Source organism: Aptenodytes patagonicus, chromosome 7 (genome assembly GCF_965638725.1).
Source record: "Aptenodytes patagonicus chromosome 7, bAptPat1.pri.cur, whole genome shotgun sequence".
Lineage (NCBI taxonomy): Eukaryota > Metazoa > Chordata > Aves > Sphenisciformes > Spheniscidae > Aptenodytes > Aptenodytes patagonicus.
The window spans coordinates 34,162,427-34,187,235 of NC_134955.1; the positions used below are offsets into that span (position 1 = coordinate 34,162,427).

Genomic DNA, 24,809 nt, shown 5'->3' on the forward strand with positions numbered 1-24,809 from the left:
GCTCCAGCTGATAGTTTTATCACACAAGGTCAAGCGACAAGAGTTTCAGATCACTTACTTGCAGAACCCGCAGATCTACGTACAGCTCTGAAAAGCCTGCGCAGGTGTTTCCTTAGGGACTGCCTCGTGACAGGGAGTCAACTTCCTAGTTATTCCTTAGTTATTGCAAGGATCCCAACTCCGATTCTCATCCTTGCACTAAATCCTGGCAGTAGCCACAGGATGCTGCAGTGGTAATAACAACTTTCTTCGACAAACCCCTAAAAGCATACACACATCAGGACAGAAACCATAACTTACATATGCTTTGGCAAGAGACAAGCACCCTTCTGTTTTTTACTCAGCATTTAGTCCTGCAATTTATTCATTTATTTGTGCCCTACATGTGTTTTAAAATGTTAAATCTAGTCCCAACCAACTTTGGTAAAGTAACATTTTTAATCAGAGGTGTCTAGCTGTGGCCATTCTTTTTAAAGTTGCATCTTTAAAAAAAAAAAGAAAGAAATTCAGTGGTTTATATGAAAAGTTTGCCCCTTCTACAATCACAGCACACAACGTGCAACTCACTGGATTTTTTCAGAATCTTTTAATAAAACCTGCAAACTCTAAAAATATGGCCTAAAATGTCCCATAGGGAAAAAGCCCTGCAAGATTTTGCTCAGGTAACAAAACAGAATTAATTTTCAAAGCTCGACTCGTATCCCCTGCCTGAGCACCTCTTAGAGACCACTACTAAAATTCAATTTCCAACTATTCTTTGCAGTTCAAAATTATGTCAAAGGCAAATAAAACCCTTCCAGAGAAATTCAGGAGCCTGAGAAGCCAGTTTTTCTTCACAGCAAGAACACAGTCCACTGTCAGTTACAATGACTGCCACGACTAGCATTAGAGAGAGAACTTGGGTAGCTATGGCTTAACACAGACTTTCATTTCATTGTACACTGCAAGAAGAAGGTAAGCTGCCTTGAGAAAAACTGTGTCAGTAGTGAAGACAGAGCAATACTGAGGAGCTGTGAACAGCTAAGCAGTAGGATCACGGGACAGTCACAAGGAAAGCTGAGCTGTGACTTGGTGCCTGAAAACAGCAAGAAGATGGGAGAAAAAAAAAAAAAAGAAAACAAACCACAGAACAGGGGCAAGAAAGATTTCACCAGCAGTTTTCCCCCATAACACAAAAAGCAGGCTAGGGTTTTCTTCACATCTTTGCATGCATATTTAAAGTTGACTTTTAATCCAGATCACACAGAGGCACATACATACGGCACAGCCTACTTTGTCACAGAGCCTCCAGAAAGGATGGATGGACTTAGCATTTGCATTTTGGGTTTGGGGCTGACGAGATTGTTTTCACTCCATCCTGTGCTCTTAATTTTCTTTAGCCCCAGCGTGTCCTCCAGCCGTTTAACAGTGGCCTGGAGCAATCTTGAGCCAACTATCTCCTTATGGCCCTCCAAAAAGGTCTCTGCCTTGTAAGCATCAGAGATTTCCTTGGGGGCGGGGTGGGGGAAGAGAGAGCTTCCAATGCCAACTCCTAAACACTCTGCGGGAGACAGAAGTTATCAAATGCCCCTCTCAAGCAGAGCTGTCAAATCCTTTCTGTATTTATACCTCTAAACCCATTCATACCCATGTCCAAATCAACCTGCTAGACTGCCTCCCCACATGCAGTTTCACACTTCAGGTTTCCGGGAGGTGCTCAGACATTATGAAAAGCAGCAAACACACTTATATAAAAAGAAAACGTACTGTCTGCACCACTTGCATCCCATTTAAGACTGTCATTTCTCTGTCGGAGCTGTCACAAAACCCCATGCAGTAAATGACAAGCCAACTCCAAAGCACTGCACCTAGTAAAAATTTAATATAATAAAACAAATTGAAAACGGCAACATTATTTTAACCATTCACAATTAAAGTGGAAAAATTATAAGGCAGCCATTCATGGAATGATTTTGTGTACAAATGGTTTGGAAAGAGACATTAAAATTACAGTTCCATACATGGAGTCAGGTAAACAGCAATGACCACGCAATGTTTTTCCCTGGAAAGCCCAGGCTGCTAAGAGATGTAATAAAAGGACAATAGGAAAAAAAAAAAAAAGATTTTATTTTTAAAAGAAGTTTGAGGTGAACAGGAATCTGAAATTCATCATAAACTTTCCCATCATGCCACAACCACTCCTCCTCCTTCCACCCCCAAAAGAATACAAATACACTTCCCTCCTCCTCTTACCAAGTCCCAGCACAGAACAGGAAGGGAGCAGCAGCAACATTTTTCCACAGTATCTCTCTCTCATTCTGCATAGAGCCGATACCACACGGACACATCTGCTACTGTCAAAAGCTCCTTGAAGACTCTGACCTGGTTCCTGAATAAACGCAGTAGTTTTCCTGCATCTCTTGGATAACATTAGCCTTTTACACAATCCACCTGGAAATGGTTCTTTGAAGTCAACAGTGGGTTTCCGTGTTTAACACCCAGCCATCTGACATGCTGCAACTATCAAAAATTCCTATCCTGGTGTGACAGCTCTGCCATCCTCACTTAAGTTAATATCAATGCAGCTTCTGCATCTGTCATCAAGTGCTGATAAAAGAAATATTTCCCTTCTTTATGTAAGGAACAATAAAATAATTAGAACAGTAGGGAAAGTACCTGAACACACTGGGATCAACGGAAACAGCTTTAGTCCAATTCCTATCACCAATTAAGAAATCATTAACTGAAAAAAAACAGCTAATGAGAAGATTATCGATTTCCTAGAAGGATTTACAGAAGGAAAGGGGGACATGCCTAGCACTTCGTTAAAGCATTACCTGCTAGACCTGCTGCCACCTACCTCACAGCAGAAAACACAGGCAGAGATGGCTATTACAGAGAGAGTAAGAGGAATTTGTTTACACCAAGGTCCCCTGAGGAGTAGAAAATGATACCAGATGGCTCTGACTACATGCAGTGCTTGGATTTACTGTGACAGATGGGGAGATAGGTAAAAAAAGGGGATATTATAAGATGGACCGTTTTATTTAACTCATTAAAATACTCTGCCTCAAGAAAATAATCCTCCATGTGGAACTAACAATTTGGAAAGGTTTGATCATTTAAAGTTTTATATTCTCCTTATCACATAACCAAAAGCTTCTTTAGTCACTGCAGTTTCAGCTACAGAATTGAAAATAATAGTTCAACACAGAGATAACAGAGGCAGCCAAAAGCAAATGCTGTTGCTACTTCTAAATGGGTAGGAGAAAAAAAAAATCACAAATCTTCTATCACTTAATCGAGTGCCAAATTGAAAAGTACATGTTATCAGAATTTTTGTGCTAATTTTAACTTGCCAATTTTTAATTTAAAATCCCTCACCTGCTGCTATAACTTGGCCTCTGTAGTTCAGGAATCATTAAACTGAGTATTAACATTTCTGGTGGCTGCCCCAGGAACTGGAAACATGATCTGAGGGATAGGAGAAAAGAAAGACGACAAGACCTCTCAGCAGTGGCACCTCTTATGATTAATACGCCAGAGATTATGTCAGCAGTGAAAAGGCTGGCTGTCACATCCTCATCAATACACACTCATCCATAGAAGAAGGTACTATCCACATGCTCCAACACTGGAACAAAACGCGTGAAATGGGACCTTACCTACACACCTCCCTAAACCGCTGTAATTGTTATACGCACAAAATGAGGCTGAAGTGGAACACAGTCAGGGTGCCAGCTTAACTAGGGAGGTGGGGTGCACGCGCAAATGACAGATGATAGCTTAAAGAAAAAAAACCTACCGTTTTACAAAATGTAAGCAACCGATGCTGCACTAAGCTATCTCCTGCTTCTGCTGCAGATCTTGCAAACTCTCGGAACTTTCGGAAACAGTTCATGTATGTGGAAAGATTAAGCAAGGTAAAATAGTGAGATTATCAAGGAAGAAGGTAATTAGGGGGCAATCAGGAAGAACACTGGGAGCTCTGGTGTAAACATCCCTGTGTATCATTCGCATGTGTGGGTAACCTCTGTCACTGAACTTTTTAAACAGGTAACTTACTAGTTGCATATGTACATTGTAAAAAAAAGTTTAAGAATGTGCAGGAGAAGCTCTCATCCATGTCACTAATTTTGCAGCAGCTTTTCAGAACAGAATTAATTTTTGAAGGTCTAATGTCAAAAATGCTTGTTTAGGCCTGATACACTAATTCTGTCTAAAAATACTGTCTTGTGGGAAAAGATGGTTTCTAATAATTGTGCACTGGTTTTCTACAGTAAAACACACACATGAACAAGCACTCCTGGGGATCAATACTAGGTTCAATCCTGGGATACACCTGTGTTGTTACAAAGCCAACAGATAAAGCAATCACTAGTCCAAGAGACAGGCCATACCCGTTATTGAACTAGTAGACAAACAGGATAATGACAAAAATGTAAAGAAGTTAAGAGGCACAATGGCCTGTGTAGTATAAGTAATAAATGCCATGAAAACCAGACACAGTCATTCAAATGGAAACAAGAAGCACTTCAGTTAAGAAGATATTTCGAGCCCTGAAAATCCGTTTCAAACAAAAAAAAAATCAAAAGAAATGTATTTGGCAATGTTATCTTTAAAAAGTGCAGACAAAGTATAGCTTAAAAAGGGTACGGCATTAAAAAGTTTTCCCCTAAAGAAAGAATTTTATGTTGAGTCTGTGCATGTCAAGCATTCCTGACTTTTCAATGCACTACAGTTATTAGAGTATAATATATTTTGCATAAGAAAAATGGTGCCTGACAAAAGAAGGCTGTGCCTTGGAAAGGGAGGGATCTTTTATCACTCTTCCACAGTGAGAGGCATCAGCAGTTGGCAGTAAGTCCTCCAGTAGATTCACCAAAACTAATGCTTATCAGTAAGAGGCGAATGCACAATTCCCAAGGGAAAAGCAAAATGCCTAACAGGTCCGCTGGGAACCCACCACTTTTGTTTTTTGTGTTTGTTGGGGTTTTTTGTTTAGAACTGCTTTAGAAACACTTTGTACTCTATCTGCAGCATAAATATTTAACTAAACATCTGTTTTATTAGCCTTAATAGCTTTTATTTAATTAAAAAAAACCCCACACACCTCCACTAATTTCAGCAGTTCACTTTTGAAAATGAGCTAGTAAAGTTCTCTGGGTTCTCAACAGCTGTCTCCATCAGATTTCTACTCCTCAGAGCCCAGAACCAGAGCCCAGCTCGATTTCAAAGGACACTATGGATATCTCTCTCAACAGTAGCAATAGTGTAAGCGCAGTACCCTGCTAACATTTTTGGTGCCTACGCTTTACTGACTTGGCAGAAGACCATCTCCCAAGAAATAGTGCCTTTTAAAAATTTATTACCAATTGCATAAACAACCAAAACAATATTCTCCTTGCTTCTATCCTTTGTCTCAAATAATGGAATACACTGCAAAATTCATTTGCACTTTATTAACCAGCTGATTTCCTACTCTAATCCTACACTTTGTCTACATCATTTCTTTCCTATCAGTGACACTTCCGTGACAATAGCAGTGTTGTCCAGAATTCCAAGTGTAGCCCATTTTTGCAATACAATTAGTGACAAAACATTACAAGGACCAGTTGCGTTGTCAGGACAACATAGAACCAACGGGGGAGAGCCCCCTTCTTCATTAGTAAGACTTCAACCTCTCACAAGGCAGCCATCCTTCGTTTTTGCTCTCAGCTGTGAAAGCTGAATCGCAGGATACTTTGGTGATTGTGATTTCACGATGAGTCGCTATGTTCTTCCCCGCTCACCCTTCTTAAACTCCAAATTCCATCTTCCCTGAGAATAGGGCCAGAAGTAACAATTAAAATAGCAAATGTCTTCAGAAAAGAAAGTTACACAGAATTTATGTCCGACTGCCAAAGTACATTTTGCTACACTAAAAACTTTCCCAGTATTCCTCATTTCGCAATCAACGTTCCCTCTGAACTCCATGAAGTGGATGGGATGGATGACAGGTAAGAGACAAAGATAAAGGGAGCAGTCGACATTTACTGCTCATGTCAGATTGAGGAGAACGGTGAAATTCGAGCGTTTAGTGATGGTGTCCAATGGACAAAACTAGAGGAATAAGGCATCCTAATACTAGGGCTGCCACCTCCAGACGACTGAGTCCTTTTCCTCCAGTTGATTCAGGTTTGTGGCTATGAGCAATTCCTCCTACTTCTGGGAGGACATGAACTGTGGCAACGTAAAGAAAAGTCCCAGCAGAAAACAGCATAGCAACTCCGGTGGCATTGACTTCCGAAAGGGCTTCTTTGCTACTCTGAAATGGGAAAAAAAAACAGAAAGAGCAAAAAAAACATGAGGATAAGCAGTTCTTCAATCAATAATAAAAAAAAAATCTCTAAGTGTCCAGACACAGTAGGATTTCTATCAACTCTCATTCTCTCACAATGACAACAGTTTACTGTGTTGTTTTGTGTCTCGCACCTTACGTGCGGCAACTGGCATTCTAAAGTTGATGCAGGGGGCAGAAAGACACCTCTCATCCTAATTAGTTCACTTCAGACTTCTAGGAACCCTTACAGAAGAAAAAAGTCACAGTCTGTGCAGAAGCATCTTGTCTGACCACCTCACAGCAACATACAAAGTGTCAAAATGACAAAGTGTGCTTCAAAAAAATAAAATTCAGATTGCAAAGCCACAAATTTTAGGAAGGACGCTCAAGACTGACTTTTTTTTTTCCTTTTTCTAAACAAAGAGTTCAAATGAGATGTTAGCCTTTAAATATCTGGTCCCCTGATGGTCAGAGCAAGATTTGCTAGCTTTAAGTCCCAAATCATCACTCTTTCAATATTTCATTTGTATGTACAAGGAAACACCCAAAACTTTTCCAAAATTTCCATGCAAGCTTCATTAAGAAATGCATCTTCTGGATCAAAACTGAGCACCTCTTCACATTCATACTAGGGTTAAGATCATGCTATACATCATTAAATGTAATGAAATGCAAACCCACTCATATCAGTTTCAAAATGCTTCTCGAACAATTTCCAACTCAAGTGTGATGGTAGTTCTCTGGTGTACTCTCAGGTTATTTTTCCAAAGAGCAGAGGTGTATCTTCTGCTCTGGAACTATACAACAACTGTGACAGCCCTTATGCCTTATCAATTCTCCGTTCTTTCTGAAGTGCAAAATGCAAAACCAACTCTTAGTAAGCCTACATTGAAAGAATGCTCAAACGGCATTCTCATTTCTATTTACAAACCCAACCCTTCCTGCTGTCTGCAATATCAAATATAACTCCTCTCTGGCAAGTAAAGGGATTAGCCCAGACGATTTACTAATTCAAGGCATGAAAGATTTTCATGAGATCACGTTAGATTCTTTACGACACAACACCATAGTGTGTCAACAGCCTGGCCCACAGCAGTTAGAAATACAGGAGTGTCACAGGAAGCGCTATGAGAAGCAGAAACATTTAATTTGGACACAGATGAAAAACTCACGTGCAGTGGCCCATTTCGTAGAATCATAGAATGGTTTAGGTTGGAAAGGACCTTAAAGATCATCTAGTTCCAACCCCCCCTGCCATGGGCAGAGACACCTTCCACTAGACCAGGTTGCTCAAAGCCCCATCCAGCCTGGCCTCGAACGCTTCCAGGGATGGGGCATCCACAACTTCTCTGGGCAACCTGTTCCAGTGCCTCACCATCCTCATTGTAAAAAAAGGTCTTCCTTATAGCCAATCTAAATCTACCCTCTTTCAGTTTAAAAATTTGTTGTATAGAGCCAAGACACGACTACACTTTCAGGAGTATGAGGCAAAAAGGCTGTTCTAGCTGAGGATTCAACTTCTGACACAGCGTGAAAAAGACTTTGAACATATACGACCAATTCTGGGATGGTGGAAGAAACTAGCAAAGATTATTTTCTACCTGCATATTCAAATAAGAACGCATGCAGCAACACTGAAAATTACTCAGTTATATAGTCATCAGATAAAATCTGGTACATGAGTAAATTGTTAAGTTCTCAGCAAGAAGCAGTAGAAAGGAGAAAAGACAGAAGTCAGCCTCCTAACAAAAGCTATACAAAACTCTATAGAGGAGTTATACCACTGGTTCTGATGGAAAGCATGGGTTATTTTTGCGTTTCACACATTCATATTGCTACCTTTTTGTCCACTTTTTTTTTTTTAAATCTTCATTCTGCTAAATTTTTCAGGCAGTTTGGAATTATGTTCTATGAAACTCATACGGTCTTCCTTTCCCCAAACTCCACCACTAAGCTACATTTTGGGCAGAACAAAAATCACAGACCTACCTTGCTTAGCCCTAAGTATGTCACCATCGACATAACAGGTGCTGCTAACGCAAAGACCAGCAAGTGCTTTCTAATTCGATTCCGTTCCAGCCCAGCATGCATCAGGAAGGAAACCAGGCCAAAGGCAGCTGGTGCCTGCAAAAAACAATATTCACTGGTAATACAATACCTTCTAAAATCCCCTGAAATCTGAGATAAAGTTGAAATACGACTTATTACATTGAAATTCACTGAACTGGAAGAAATTCAGGGAGAACACTAGTATGTTGCAGTTAACCCAAATCAATAGAATTCTGCAGACTGCCCTACCTTAATAACAGTACCTAATGGAAACCCATCTTCTGGCTATCAGAGTACACGTATTTGTGTAGTCATTATAAATACTAAAATGATCACTCTGACTTGAGTCATTGCTATAATCCCTAAGTCACCATAAACTCACGTAATTTCTTTTTTCATCCTGATACTACTATGTATGCTTAGATGGACAGTTTCTTTATCTACAATAGAAAAATTCTACAGTTAACATGGAGGGGGGAAAAATTCCCAAACATAAATAACTGTCAGCCTCCACATGAACAAAGACTTAAGAGTTCTTTTGACTAGTCCATCATTCAGTTTCATTTCTGTTCCCACTGGGGAGCAAACAAATACTTCCTTCTTCTCCCTCTACTGGCATCCAGTTTCTTATCTACAAGGCATAGCTGTCCTACTACTCAGGGATTTTACTATATTTTTGCTCGCATAAAGACAATAGCAGTCCACCCTGACATTTTTGAGATAAGACAAACTAAAATATATTGAGCATTTTTTATAAACAGAATCTTTTTTTTTTTTAAAACCTAGAAAGAAACCATGAATGAAGGAAAAAACCCAAGAAAGACAAAAGCGTCAATCAGGATCAGAAGACTAGAAAAATAAAAAGACACCAGAGAAGAAATAAATTTCTCTTTCAATACCAAATATTCCTTGATAATCCTTCATAGGAGAAATTTTTCTCTTCTAAAATTGTACAATTTCAGAAGTCAGTTAATTTGAACATTAAGAACAATAAAAGCAAGTTTCACTTGGCAATAGCCATAAACTAAGCTTCACAGCAAGATGTGACATTGCCACCTTTGAAGAGCATTATGTAAACCACAGTTTATTCTATGAATAGTGAAGAAAAGACATACTAGATGTGGATTTCCTAACATTTTGAACATGCAATTATGCAAGCAAGATTTTGGATGACTGTATGACTACTATAAACATGTGCTACCATAAGTCAAACAAGCATCTGCACGCATATGTTTAGAACCTATATAGCTAATAGATATCTTTGCATAAACATTAAGGAAAAAAGATCTTCCCATCTTCAAGAGCCATTGTTTGTTTGTTACCATGAGAAAAACGTTTAAATTTTTTTCCTGCAAAAATGGCATATGTTGAAGCTACTACAATAACAGAGGTAACCAGAAGTTGTAATTTAGTACTCTGATATTACATGGTTTCAAAAGACACTAAAACCCTTTATAACAAACATCCTTCCCATTTTCTTAAGAACATCACAGAACCAAAAAGCTGTTGCAATCCACATAAAACTGCTTTTCTTCCTTGAATACACTAGCATATACTTCTGTGCTTCACCCTCTAGAACTTCTCTGAATACACCTCTTACAGCAGTACGAATCTTGGGGGGGGTTTTGTTGTTTTTTAAAAAAAAAAAACACACCACCACACTAGCTTCAGAAAAAGTCAGTGTGAAGCTGCCACATTTCTTCGTGAGCTATTCTTCTCTCCCTACTTTTGGGAGACTTTTCCCAACCATTGCAACCAGGGTAGGCAGTCAGAACTCTCTCATTCATACCCCATTCTGACTTAGCATCCACCATTTGCTATTCTGTCATACATCATACCAGTGCCTTTTGGTCCTTGAAGCTGTACTACTAACCTGTTCATTTCAATGGTGGTATACATTTCCAGATTACATCACTAAGGAAACTTAAGATCTTTAGTAATTTCTGTATGGTTTAACAGTCTTTTAAAGAACAAATAAGATTTTTTGGATGATGACTTACCTTGTGCAACATAATCGCAACAAACACTATCAACTGGACACTAGTCTGAGAAGTAGAAGCTGCTGCACCCAATGCAACACCATCAGCTGAAACAGGAGTGCAAATTCATGTATTATTCCTCCACATCAGTTTCAGCTTTCCCATTCTCTCAATGGCTGACAGTACAAAACATGTTGATTTGAGAAGTCCTGTTACTCAAAATGCCATTAACAATACCAACCCAACACGATTCACTCCTCTTTGTTTCTTAAGCCACCACAATTTCAGGATTTCAGACAACCCTCAACAGGAGCTGTCTTATATTTCCCAAGACCATAAAAACCATACTGAGAATCTATTCCGTATTGACACATTCCGACAAATGAGAACCAGGTAACAAGTTTAGTTATTTTAGTCTTCTGTAGTAGAAGTGGCTTCCTGTCTAAATTAAAAAATCTGCTTTAGAGTCTACGCATTAAAAGAATTTTAATTATTACCCTTTAAATGAATGTCCAAATAGAAATACTGTTGTAAACACTATTTTTTTCAATTTAACATAAATATATTGTCTAAATGAAATAGGAAATGGATACTGTATTAATCCTTAATATATAGACACTTCGTTTAGTGAAGAAATATCTTTTTCATTAACATCTTATGACTTATCTAGACAATAACTTTCAGTAGGAGAGATTAAAAAGCATCATATTTATACTACACATATATAGTGAAGAATTACAACATGAACATGGGTTGACTGCAACACATGCGATAACTTTTTCAGCCCTCGCAAGTCAGCCCAAATGTGTTTCAGTCAAATCTTTGCGCTCCACCCTGTAATGTCCTTTTTTCCACAAGATATTCTTCTTTTAAACTTAATATTTAAAAAAAACACAGCTCAACTGACAAGCAAACCCAAAGGTGTTTCATACTACTTATCAAATGTGTTAGCATGTATTGAAATTTAGCAGCTAAAGCAGCCAGCAAAGGAATTGAAGTGGCAGCGAGTGAGCATCACACAACTTTTCATATGGGAAAAATAAAAGAGTGAAAATACTGTACCCAAATAAAACTCCATGAAACATTCTGAGCACTGTTTCCCAGTAAGTTTTGGGGAAGATCCTTAGTTCTCCCTGCCCTTTTTTTTTTTTTGGTATAAAAAGCCACCTTCAAAAACAAAACCCAAGTGTCTCTATCACATCTAAAGATGACCCACACAGCAATGGAAGTCCTTGCCAAGCGCTAACAATAGATCCCACATTACCTGCAGCATGGACTACTAGTCCCAGCGTCGTGGTGATTTTGGAGTTGCCTGATCTTGCAGCTTCTGGATCTGAAACGGTCATGAGGAAAGTTAGGATAAAGAGAACAAATACATAAATTATGCTGGAAGAAAAATTGTAAGTATCACTGCACATGTCTCTACCAGCTGCTTAGGCAGTTATATTCAAAACTATCAGCTTTTGTACTTCTGCATTAGATTTACTGTAAAATAGTCTGATACCTAACACCTTCAAATCACCTGAAGGTCTGTCAACAAGTGACAGAATCATAGACAATTCTTTGCAATTTACAGGATCATTGATATAGGCAGAAGCAGCGGTTTTTCTTAACCTCCTGAAACAAGTGTTAAAATTCTGTGCTACCAAGGGGAAGAAAAGCTAGTTTTGCATCCTCAGGATCCAGAACTGCTCCAAGAGTCAGGATGATTCTTCCTCACATAGCCCCATGTTGGCATCTTCCTTCAGGTGACAGTCTGGGGCAGTCTCTGTTGCACTGATTCTCTGGCAATTCCTAGTAAGCAATAAATTCTACTTGTCATGGCAGCAGTTGCAAAGATTTCCCTCCAACATTATACACCACAGAGGAGAAATGCAGCCAGTGCTGCTTGAGATCCAGTGTTTTGACTGCAATTGTTTGACAACTACTATGAGGACATTTGCAGGTTAGCTCAGTATACAGAACAACAGGGCAACATCCACCACTACGCAATCAGCAGTGAAACTGTTACAAAGAATCACTGCAAGGAACAGGGCAGATAAGATGCTTCTATACTTGTGTAGGACTTACTATTCAACTGTTTAATTCCAAACAGTTGAACAGCCGTTATTTAATTATGACAGTGGTCAATAAGCTGACTGCAAGCACACTTACACAGCTACTTTAACATCTGCACTGCTGCCAAAACAGAAAGTCCAGTCCTGTTCCTTTCCTCCTGTCTGTCTCCCCGCCCTCCAGTCTCTCCCTTCATGCCCAGGCACCCATGTAGTTGCCCAGTGAGTCAGATCAGGGAAGTAAGCAGGCTAAAAACTTATGTATTCTCTTCGGTCAGATTAGTCTCCTGACTCAAGGGGAGCCTATTTGAGCAATTAATTGCATAAGCTGCATTTGGATGACTGCGACGGTATACTCATGTCAAATAGGAGGAGATATTCACAAAGGACATTTCCTTTAAATTTGGTTTGGATTCACTAGAACTAAACACAAAGAGAGTTCACATTTGATTTCATACCTCCATTCTGGCCTACATAATTTGTCTAGTTTAGACAAAGTAAAGTCTAGCCACTTGGGAGATAACAAAACTACCAGACATTGGTTCAAATGAGAAAAATGTTTTTCTTCGGTAGCTTTAAAGAACATTACAAAAACACTACTACATTTCCTGTGACAGAGGTACAGACTAGATAAAACTTTACATAATATCCTATTCCATACTGTGTATCTCTAACACAGATCATAGTCAATTTTCTCCTGGTATTTGCTCTGATCAGAGACATAGGAAAGGGTTATAACCTCTACAAACCAAGGATTCTCCTGGCAGTTGCTCACCTCCGTCCCCTTGTCATCCTCACTGCCACTATTTCCTTTGAAAAGCTCTGAAAATCAGCTAGCCATGGCTGTGGCTCCATTTATGCTTCTCCAGGAACACAAAAGTGACACAGCCCCTGCACTGGCCTCCCATCTGTCCCACCACACTAACCTCATACAAGCATTTGTGCAGCTGCACTGTGAACTGCCAAGGATCCAACCAAAACATATCCCACCTCCTTTGCATGTGTGTTTTACTTTTCCTTCAAGATCAATTCCTTAATTTTTGAGGGCCAAATTCCACCAGAGGAGATTATGTGTGACAAAATGAGCAGCCAAAGGCAATAAAATACCTTTTCAGATGACAAAACAACTTTGGTGCATTTCAAGCTACAGTCTGAGCATGAAGCCACAGGCAGGAAACAAAGGGAACTGTAGGCATTTTGAGAGTCTTGCAATGAAGCTGAGAAGTCTTTGGACTAAGCAGGACATGTTTTGAAGTAAGTGAGACTCTAGACTAGCGTGGGAGTCCAGTAACTTACTGTTACTGCAGTTACAGTAAAGGACCAGAGCTTACCTCTAGTCATTTCTGCAGTCCTAAGATACTTTTTGTTCTTTGCAAATTTTACCTACATTTATGACAATTAAGTAGGAAAAACAAACAAAGATAAGACTAACCTGAAGTTTTTTGGAAAGCCAAAGAAATCCCCTATGGGTGATACTGTAAAACAGACAATAACTCAAGTTTCAAGTCACCCTCCACCCCCACACCATACGTGCTCGTACAGTTATTTCATGTTAGTGAAGCAAGCTCCCAAATTATGCTGAACTCCAGGATAGATTTCCACCACAAACATTTCACACAGACCTTGCTTTATGTTTGTAAAGCACCTACTGAAACTCTAGACATGACTAGCCAAATTAAATCCCAGTAGCATTCAAAAAAATTACAACTTGTAATTAAGACTAATTAGCAAGTCTAATTGAAGTGAATCTTTACTTACCATCTGTAGAGTGCATATGAGAGCTGCCTATCTGGTCCACCAACAGCATGAAGACAAAGCCGAGGACAAGGGATACACCAATGTAGGCATGCAACCTGGAATGGTCATGGCCATACTCATGTACAACCGGGATTTCCGCTACCTTCTCAGACTCAATCACATGCTGCATCTCGCTCGCCGGGTGATGCTTCCCTGTAGCAGGCAAGCAAACAGATTAGGAGACAGGGGACTAAACATGGCACGGTCGCTTTTCTCCTCCTTTGCTGAAAGCGTTCCTCACGCTTTCTTGGACAATACACAAGTCCTCATTTAAGGTCAGTCTTAGACCATTTTACTTAGGGAAGCACACATTTGTCTGGTTGGCCTCTCCCCATACATTTTCAGCATGGAAAAGCAAAGAAAGCATTAATACTTGATAAGCCAGGCTACTTTGTTTAAATGCTGCATTTTAAATACAAACTGATTGACGAAAATTGCTAATAATTCCTTTTTTAATTGAAGTTGCCAGTTTTGTCAGTATTCAGAGATACTGTCAAGCGGTTAAGTCATAATCTTCATTTAAATGAGAAAATACAGATAAAATAGGTTCCATCGACTAAGAGATCTAATGCAGTCTCGAAGAAGATGAACTTTGTATCTCAAAGCATCAGTCTCTAGTTAAACAAGTTAGGATTGATACACTCCATTGATACGGACTAGAACAACAGTTAAGTGAGCACAGTGTCCTAGAAATGTCAGTACCATCATAGAAACCCAAAGTCCAAGCCCTGGGGTTGAATGTTGTGTGGTTGTTTCCTTTCCCTACGCAAGCTTTAATTCCATGTCCACCCCAAGACATTTACTTTGTCTCACTGAGCTACCCTGAAATTAGGTGAGCTCAGAATGACTCTAAAATCTAAGACGGGGAAAGACAACGGCTGGACAGGTTTTTAGTTAAGTTTCTATGGTATAAAATGCTTTATTTGGTGCACAGTTCATAATTTAAAAACATTTTCAAATATTTCATAGGTTAGTAAGTTACGAATGTCTCTATCTACAATGACTTTTAGAAAGCAGAGACGTAATATAACTTCACCAACTTTTACAGGTTGCCATTTGCCCAGCATGTGTGATCTTTATGACAAGCAAATACTCACAACACACAAAATTCCCACCAATTTAAACAGAAATTACATCAGTCTCACTCTGAATTCATCAATGAACAACACTGATGAAGCAAAAAGTTTCCATCAGAAATTCTAAACAATCTTTACTAGAAACAATGTTATGATTTTAATTTATTTTTTATCACATTTAATGGTAAGATGACTACCAGGATTAGTGTACAGCACTTAAAAGAAACTAGGATATTAACTAGATTGTTTATTTGGTCTAACAGCAAGCAATGTTTTCTCCGTATGAGAACAGACAAGGCTTTTGGAGGAGTCATCATTCAGCATTGGAAAGCTTTTTGACTTCAGAACAGCTGAATTGTTCTGCTTGAATAAAGACAAGGATATTCATGTCTGAATTGATTATAGTAATTACAATTCAACACAGAATCTCTCTCCTGTTTCAACTTTGCATTTCTAAAAAAAAAATCTAGAGTGAACTTTAAAGTGAGTGACAGTGCAACTTTCATGCACCTAACTTTATTTAAAAAAAAAGGCAACAAACAAAATGGAGCACAGCATACATTAGAGCTTTCCCAACATCTGTGGCTTAAGTGACAAAAGTAAAACTTCTGTAATTTTGGAGAGGTCTTTTGGTTGGCAACTACTCTTCAGAAGTTTTAGACATTAACAGCAAAAAACTTGACTTAATTTAGCAAGTCATCTTCTTGCTGGAGTATTCATGCATCTTCTTGGATAAGACACAATTGTACATCCATCCCATTGTACAAAATGTTGGCACAATGTCATTACTCGAGACAAAGCACATCAGAATAGGCTTGGTAGTCCTTGAAAGACTTCACAAACGTATCTTTGCTGAACAAGATTGATCAATTATTTTAGACCACATAATTGTTGCCACGTATATTAAAAAGTTAACTTTGCTTCAGATCATTTCAAGCCATAAAACATAGTGGGTAACTCAGGGCAATCTTTCTGACAGCAGTTACGCAGTTCAACCAGTTAAAACAAAGGGCTGAAATAGCCAAAGGAATTTATTTGCTGGTAATACTCAAATCAAGGTTTCACTATACACATACATAGGTTTATGATCAAATAATAATCTAAATCATGATACACTATTTCCTCTCAGCCTACAAGGTCAAAATTTAGAAGTTATTTATTCTGTGGCCTGTGGGAAAATACAGAAGTAATAGTGAATGACTTTTGAATCAATGACAAACACCTGTTTTGATAACAAACCAGTCTGAGTTAAATTACACTTGGAACTGGACAAACACACAACACCTCTCTCTCCCTCTCTTTTTTTTTTCCAGTTATATGAATATGCCTCAATGTTCCCTTAGGCACCTTTGTAGGTTTAATTACATAAATGGGTGAAGTTGCAAAAAAAAAGAGTACTGAAAGCTGTTAAGTTCTCAGGATCTTAAGCTTAACTTTGAATATCCTAAATATTAGAAATATTTTTTGTAGTTAAATCTAATACCCATGAATTTTGCCTCTCTGCAATACAAAAAGAAATCTCTATGACAGACTGGCTTTAGTCACAATACTGTGAATTAGGAATTGAGTCTGAATTGACTCACAGAACAAATTCTTTTCTCCTACATAAATACTTCTGACATTCCTACTGCAGTAATGGGAAGTGCCTTTTTTCTCTCCACATACTAAACTTTAAGTTATACAGCATATAGCTCTAAACAGCAGGCTGTAGATTTCATACATGAACAGTATACCCCATTTAGTAAAAAAAAAAATGCAAACATTCACAGCAATTGTATTTACTGCTAGCCATATCATTACAAGAAAAATTTAGTCTACTTGGAATTAAAATTGAATGAAGAGCAAACCCCACAACTACAGCTCATTAGAGACATCCTACATTAGCACAAATTACAGTACAGCATAAAAGCATAATCAGAGGTTCTTTCACTTCTTGATAAAGGATGATTTTATATATTATCTTCTGTTTACTTTAAATCTAAGCAGAACAACATAAATTTAGTGGAAACTAAAACAGGATAAGTTAAAGCATATTACTAAAAAGAAATCTAAAACAGTGTAGAAACAAGAAAAAAATGGTAGTACAAGAAAAGCAGAGTATTACAATTATCCCTCAATCCCAGATTAGCAACAACGGTACATCAGACACTTGCAAAGTTCTCTATAGCCTCAACTTTACAGTCCTTTCTCTTGTGACCACTAAATTGTTGCTGTTTACTTTCAGCAAAGTTTCTAATTCTGGAAAAATCTCATACATGCAATGGTAATGTAATAACACAAGACTCCAAGCTAAAGCAAGATTTAAAGTGCACTCCAAACAGAGGTAATGAGCTCTGACTATTTAAAGTAATGTCATAACCTCAAATCGAGGTTTACTAAGACTTTTGGGTATAAGATGTGTTCCACATTCACGGCCCTACAAGACACATAATCACTGTTAGCTTTGAGCTATTCATTAGAGGCTATGAGGTTTTGAAGACCAGCAACAGCAGACTAGAACTGGATGCTTGAACTTGGAACCATGCGCAGACATCTACGTGTAATGGACACCACCACCACCCAAGAAAGAAATGCCTCCTACTCTGTGAATTAGTCCTATGTAACCATAATTTTCAGCCAAGTATATTAAGGTAACTTAATTCCAAGTTGCTCTTCAGCTTCAAAGGAGGAAATTCTTATGAGGACAAGTACGTATAGATCTATAAAACACTTCCTGCGAGTGTTGTAATGAGAAGTGATCTAAACTACAAAAAGCAACAGCAAATAGTCCATAATTTCATTCTCTGCCAAAGGCATCCTTACACCACCTTTGAAGTTCCAGTGAAAGTTAAACTTTTAACTCTCCCCAGAATAAGGAACACTACACACGACCTGGCATAAAAGGCTGTGGTTCCATGAACAGTACAGTACCTGGACCCACAAATGACTGGATGGCTCAGCAAGAGTCATCTGATCCATAGCCTGATCACATTTCTCTGTCAAATCACCATAAACACAAAATATCACGCCTGTGCCAGTTTTGCGATTCTATGCTGGCTTTGTGTCATGCTGCTGTGAAACCCTCCCGCCAATCTTGTGTTAAAAGCCCTAGAAACAACCCCCAGTATACCACAGCACCATGACCTAAGTTATCTGGAACAAGGCCATCTACAGACATGGGTTTGGTTCTTACCCTCCAAAATGTCTTCATAAAGTGCATGTACTCCTTCTGGCACAATGACAGCCAAGGCAGTTCCACACAGCAGCCCAGCACCCAGAACAGTCACCAACTTTAATCTCTCCTGCAAGCAAGTACAAAACAAATATCTTTAAGAATGAAAATGCTTTCTTTACTCTCCCTCATTAACAGAGGTTGGGGCAGGGGGAAGGGGGCAGGGGAGCGAGTGATCCACAAAACCTCTTGCTGATTTTTATTCAAGAGCCCCAGTTGCATAGTCCTATATTGCTAATGATTAACTTTCTGAAAAGTGAACATAGCCAGTGTCCGATGCAATCAACTGAAGTAGGAAATTAAAGTTAAAGATGACCCATTTGACTGTTAACATCAGACAAGAAGTGAAACGTAGTGTACTTGAAAATAGCAAGAATTGCTGTATTTGGCACTAACGATTATTGGGGTCCAATTCACCCTCTAGGGCCTCAAACTGTATGGCCTGCAGAGACAAAGAAAGACTGAAAATGCCTGAATCTTGAAGCATGTTTGCAACACTACGTTTTATCTCCATTCTGGGTTTGTTTTCAAATATATCCTTCCTACTGGAAATCATACTTAAACATGCAAGTTCCCTAAAAACTCTGCTAGGTGTGGCATAGTGCAAGATAAATTGCCTATTCCCAAAAAAAGCCAATCCAAATAACAAAGGAAGATACAAGAAAGAAAACTAAATTACCAAAGCAAAAACAGAAAGACAAGAGAACCAATAATGTAAATGCATCTACAGATACAAATACATTGGTGAAGTATGAGTAGAAGCTGCCAAGTCAGCTATATTTATATAACACAGAAAAGGGCTAAGAAAAGTTTTAGGAATACAGAAAGAGAAAAGGAAGATTTTAGAGAAAAAAGCAGCAGGAGCTGTACTTTCATCTACAGGTTTAGAGACACAAGGAATGAAGTTAAGCTGTTGTAAGACTGTTACATGATAAATGAACTGTATTTTAGTCTCTAAAACAAACAGCCACTCCTGAGCAGAAGCTTGTCCTTAAAACTGCCATACCTTAATGGTCTTCTATTTAATAGGGTATCACTGAAGAACAAACTTTCTTTAAAAATATAAAACTGTGGATAAAAAAAGTAATCTAAGAGAAAACAACTTTGTTTGTACTTGAAAGATATGATTATGTGTTCCATGTACTAAAAAAGAAAAAAGGTGCCAGGTGAAGTTTTAGAACTACAGTATCACAGCACCTGCAGAATGTCAGGTAGCTACAAAATATGGCAGAAGGGACTGAATCCCAAAAATAGGTCCAAAATCAGAACTATAAAAAATAGTTTTAAAAGGCTTACTCAAATTAGAGTTCGAATGAGGGAACTGCACCAGTCAAACTGATAAGGGTGCTAATATACAATTTATATCAGTCTTTTTTTCTTTTTAATCTGATCAGGAGATGCACAAATGCAGAACAGTGCTTATTGTTTTTACAACCATTTCTAAGCCTTCCAGTAACATTTTAAAAGGAGTTAGAGACTGTAAAGGCATTTAGGGCAACATAAAATGATATTCCACTCTCCAGGTAATTACAGACCATGGCACTCCCCTTTCGCCTCTGCAAAGACAGGGTTTAAAATAGATTTGTTGGGTAAGTATTGCAAATTTGCAATTAAACTTTAACAAAAAATACATAAACTTAATGTTTTTATAGTAAAGAAAAATAGTGTAGTTAGACAAGTTTTTCCAAGACTAAAACGCACACACAAAGAGTTTGTATTTGCTACTATTAGTAAGGGTTATCTTCCTAGTTATATTCTAATTTTGGGCAAAAAGGTTAGAGAGCTATCACCCCTCCCAAACTGGCTAAATTCTGTTTTACCAATGTAAGAACAGTTTACTATTACTTTTTGCTTCCTTGTGACTACAACATCAACAACCTCAAGTCAAAGCCATGTACTGAAAACCCAGTTATATAAACATCTAATAGACTCTAAAATACAACAACTTGCAGAGACTGTTTCTCATCATTTCTGTAAGAGCCCTTATCATATCGCCTGTAGCAACCACGGGAGTTTAGATCCTCGTAACAACTGTGTAGCATAAATTTTGTGGCAGAACCGTCATCATCTTCCATGCACAAAGAGATGTCTAGGTGCTACCGAAATACTGATGTTAACTACTGAGGACCTGGAGACAAGAGGTCAGTGTTTGAGCAATGGGAAAACACTTGTCAGTATCCTTATTATGCCGTCTGTTCTCCTTCATGCACCATAGTGACACAAGTTGTTTAATCTCACCGAAATAGGCAACACTTGCACAGAAGAAATAGCAGGCTCTAGAGAAATGCACAGCTAGCTTTCTGAAAGCAAGCCAAATGTGACCAGAAGGAAGCAATTAGAGCATTACTGGGGAAAATTAAAATAGTAATATGCAACAGATAAAAACACCTGTAAAGTTTCCACAAACATGCCCTGTACCCTGGCATATATAACAATTATACTTGGGAAATTGTTACACAGTGGCAATCTACATGAAAAGATAATCTTCAACACCCACTGTTCATAAAATCGTTTTGCAAAAATATAGTATCTTACAAGGAAAAACAAGATTATTTTTATACTGCAGCACTATAATCTTTTAGATACATATATAAACACAGGGAAAAAAGGTGTCAGAAGTAATACTGTTTTATTACAACTGCAAATACAGAGTACTGCTTGCTTTCATTTGGGCATCTGTGAATTTTAAAGATCCATGAAAATAATACAGACTAACAAGTTACTGTTTCAAGAGAAGTTTCTATCTCCTTTTACACTACAAAATATTTAGACACAGTGAATACAGCAATCTAATAATTGCAGCCTACTCAGACAGGGAAAAGTCACCTAGTTTGATCCAAGAAATCAAACCATTTCAGTTGCAAACTTGTTAAAAACAATAGCAACACAGTAAATAGCATTAAAAAAAAGCATGGGAAAAATCTTAAATTCCTCAAATTAGCAAGCTGTTCCACAGCTCAGTACTTGGTTTAAATCTGCACGGTATTGAAACTCTTACTTGGACCTAGCAAAAACTCACACCTACTTTCAGCAGCAAGCAGTCCCAGCCCAGTCAACACTGCCCACCTCTGTTACGCCAGCAAAAGATTCAAACTGCTAGAACTCGATTTTATTTTGTTTTTTGCATTTAGGCTACAACTTAGGAGATAGCCTCAAGAACTGGTATAGCATTGTTTCCAGCCCAAAGTTAGCCCAACAGAGTACTGTAAGTTAGGATTAAGCTGAAAGGGTACATATGCATACAGAAATAAAGTGAAGCCCTGTTCAGTCTGTACCTTTTTACCACCAATGTTTAGTCATACCTTGCTTCGCTGGAGTTTTATACTTTCAAGAATATCCAAATCTAATTAAAAGAATAGAAACTAGCATGAAATCAGAACACAACCAATAGGTTCCACGGCAAAAAACTCATCTGAGGAAATGTATTAACAATAATGAATAATTTTATTGTTCTCAAGCATCTGGGGTATGTTATGTAAAGCATTAATTTTTGTTTTTTAACCACTATAAGTGGCCAGTGAGAGGAGGCATTTTTCCCCTCACTAAGGCCATCTGCAAAACTTTTTGCAAACCACAGAATGCACAGTCCAAACAGTCATTTCAGTTTCAAATTGTCCATGTTGCACAGGCCTAAGCAATCATTTTAAACAAAACAATTCTAACTTCTAATTAGACACTTCCAGGATTAGTTAGTATTTGCAGATAATTGGCAGAGAGATTCAGCTCCTCTTTTAAACCAGCACAGCATGCGGATCCTTAAACTATCCTATTTAAGACAAGTGTAAAACCGAATCAAGAATTTCTGAGAGTTTAAGATACCACAATAAACTTGATTGCACGTGTGTACTGTTGGCAAAATACCGCAACACACAAAAGGCTAATAAATAGGTGATTACTGTTTATGCAGAATGCTATGTTTTTGGATCCACAACAGATCTATATTCCTGCAGCTGTTGGGAGTCCCAAATGATTTAGGAGCCCCCTGGTTCAACTATATAAATAAGCCACAAAAACACAGATCAAGAACTCTACCTCCAAACAACACCAAATAAAAGGCAGAGACAACAGGTAACTATCAAGCACATACATGAGGAAATGCAGAATTAAATACCAAAAGAGACAATATTAGCATGCTAGGCAGTGTTCTCAGCAAATTTGCAAGAACATCCTTTGTAGACTTCAGGGCAAAAGCGAGTTTTGAAGAGCAAGACAGTGGAAGCAACAGCCTTGAAGTAATATAAGGGAAGGTCCATCAAAACATCAGACAAAGCACTGGCAAAACAGAACTATGCTAATGTTTATGTAAAGACTTCAGAATATATTCTCATGTTTCAATCTATTTGGCTGAATTGTACTGTTACCAAAATGAACAGCCTTTCCTTCCATGCTGTTCAGAGTCTACTGCTCCCAAAGTCTCCTAGTAATAACAGGACCAAAGGACAGGTGGAACCAGCTCTGTGACTTGATAAAAGAACAAGTCACATCTGCCTTCCAGAGCTTCACTTTCCAAAAGCAGCACTGCTCCCAGTAGAAATGGGAAACCTCTCCTAAGAGAGCTCTTACTACCTCATAACAACTAAACTCTCATTACACCACACCTGTATACAACAGTCATCACTTAGAAAGTTAAAAACCCCTCAGGCATCACAGGATATTAGGAGACTTTCAGAGACTGTAACAATCATAATCCCCTCAACAATCATCTCTTAGAAGCACCAAATACATTCACTTCTGAACTCCGGTACCGCTTGGAAACTCATTCAATCCATAAAAGTCTCCCTTTCCTTTAACAACACCTTATGTATCCAAGATATTTTTCCAAAAGAATGCCTCGAGTTCCATGGGATAGAAGCACAACTTGAAGTTGTGTTGTAATCAAAGTGCTAGAGTTTAACTTTTCAGCAGCACAAGCTGCGAACAACATTGTGAACCAAACCAAAGTTTTCTGAGAACATTCTCTGAATTGTTTTTAGAAGCCCTAATTTGAGACATAATAAAAGTTTAGACACATAGTAAGAGTTACCCTCTGACTTCAGAGATTTCTGACACAAGCTTCTAAGAACAACTATGTCTAGCTGCTATCATGCCCTTCCACTACATGCTGACACTTTGCTTCATCTGTAGCCAAGATGCTCGGATCAAGTTTGGGACACTTAAATGGCTTTTATACACATTGTAGAATAAGCATAATTTTACATTGCAATTTTGAATTAAAGTTAATATCACCTTCACAACTTCCTTAAAAATCTTGCAAAGTTACATCACCCCTAACAGCACTGCCGTACTTGAAAGGGGACAGCACTAACTCCTTCTGGTAGATCTCTCCATCTAGATTCTGCTATTCTCCCTTAGCAACCAACGAGCAGTTTGGCGAAGCTGTCTTACCTCGGAAAAATTAACTGCCAAGGGGATAATCCCTGCCACATAGCAGGCGACCAGCATGGCCAGAGACAGCAGGCAGATGGAGCGGAAGTCATCCATTTCGCTGCTTTCTGTCCGGTCCCTTAAAGTGAAATTCAACAGCAACTTTTCCACCTCGCCCCGCACTCCTTAACCCGTGCAGACACCGAGCTCCCAGGAAAGGCTTTCAGCCATGTCTGTCTTGCCCGGCGGCTCCGGCCGGCTCGGCCCCCAGCGGCGGCCCCTCCGGGCCCGGCGTGCGGCAGCCGCTATCCCGCCGGGGCCGCCCGACACCGCTGCAGGGAGCGGGCAGGGAGCCCCGGCGCGGCCGGGGGAGGGAGGGAGGGAGGGAGCGGCCCGGCCCCGGGGCAGGCGGGCAGGCAGGCAGGCCCAGCCCTCACCTGAGGCAGCGGGACCTTCCCCTGCACCCCGCTGCCCCCAGGGGGAGAAAACAGCGGGCGCCGAAGCGGCTCCTCGCGGAGGGGCGGCCTGAGGCGGGCCGCGTCCGTGGGGAGAAGGCGCGGGGAACCTGTGGGACCGGTGCGCGCCTCGCCCCCCCACCGCCCGCTCGCCCCCACCGCCGCCTCAGAGCCCGAGTGGCACCTCCGCGGCCCAGCGCTTCCCCTTCCGGGGCACGTTCCGCCCCGCCCCCGCTCGCCTTGCCCCCACGCGCTTCCCGACTTCAAGATGGCGGGCGAGGCCGCGGCCGCCCGACGCCCCGCACGGGTCGCGGCGGGAAGGAGCGGCTCCCTCATCAAAGATGGCCGCGCAGCCGCTCGGCTCCTCCCGCGCGCCCCGCCCCCTCCAGCCTGGCGCGGCCGGCCGCTCCCGGCATTCTCAGCGCCCCGCCGTGTGGCGCCGCGCGCTCGGGCGCCGGCCTGGGCCTGCGTCTGCGTGCGCGTGCGCGGGCGGCACTCTGGCGCCGCGACCTCTATGGTCGGC

The 24,809-nt window shown here is 39.8% G+C and overlaps 1 protein-coding gene across 1 annotated transcript; it reads right to left on the reverse strand.

The window, feature by feature from the left end:
* Positions 1-1,839: 1,839 nt before the first annotated feature.
* On the reverse strand, positions 1,840-24,419 carry SLC39A9 (solute carrier family 39 member 9). The gene is made up of 8 exons (XM_076344801.1): positions 24,269-24,419; positions 23,853-23,970; positions 18,429-18,537; positions 14,142-14,333; positions 11,594-11,662; positions 10,351-10,436; positions 8,291-8,425; positions 1,840-6,286 (listed from the first exon to the last, which is right to left on the reverse strand). The coding sequence occupies exons 2-8, from the start codon at positions 23,946-23,948 to the stop codon at positions 6,056-6,058; spliced, it is 918 nt and encodes a 305-aa protein (XP_076200916.1). The 5' UTR covers positions 23,949-23,970; positions 24,269-24,419; the 3' UTR covers positions 1,840-6,055.
* Positions 24,420-24,809: the final 390 nt, after the last annotated feature.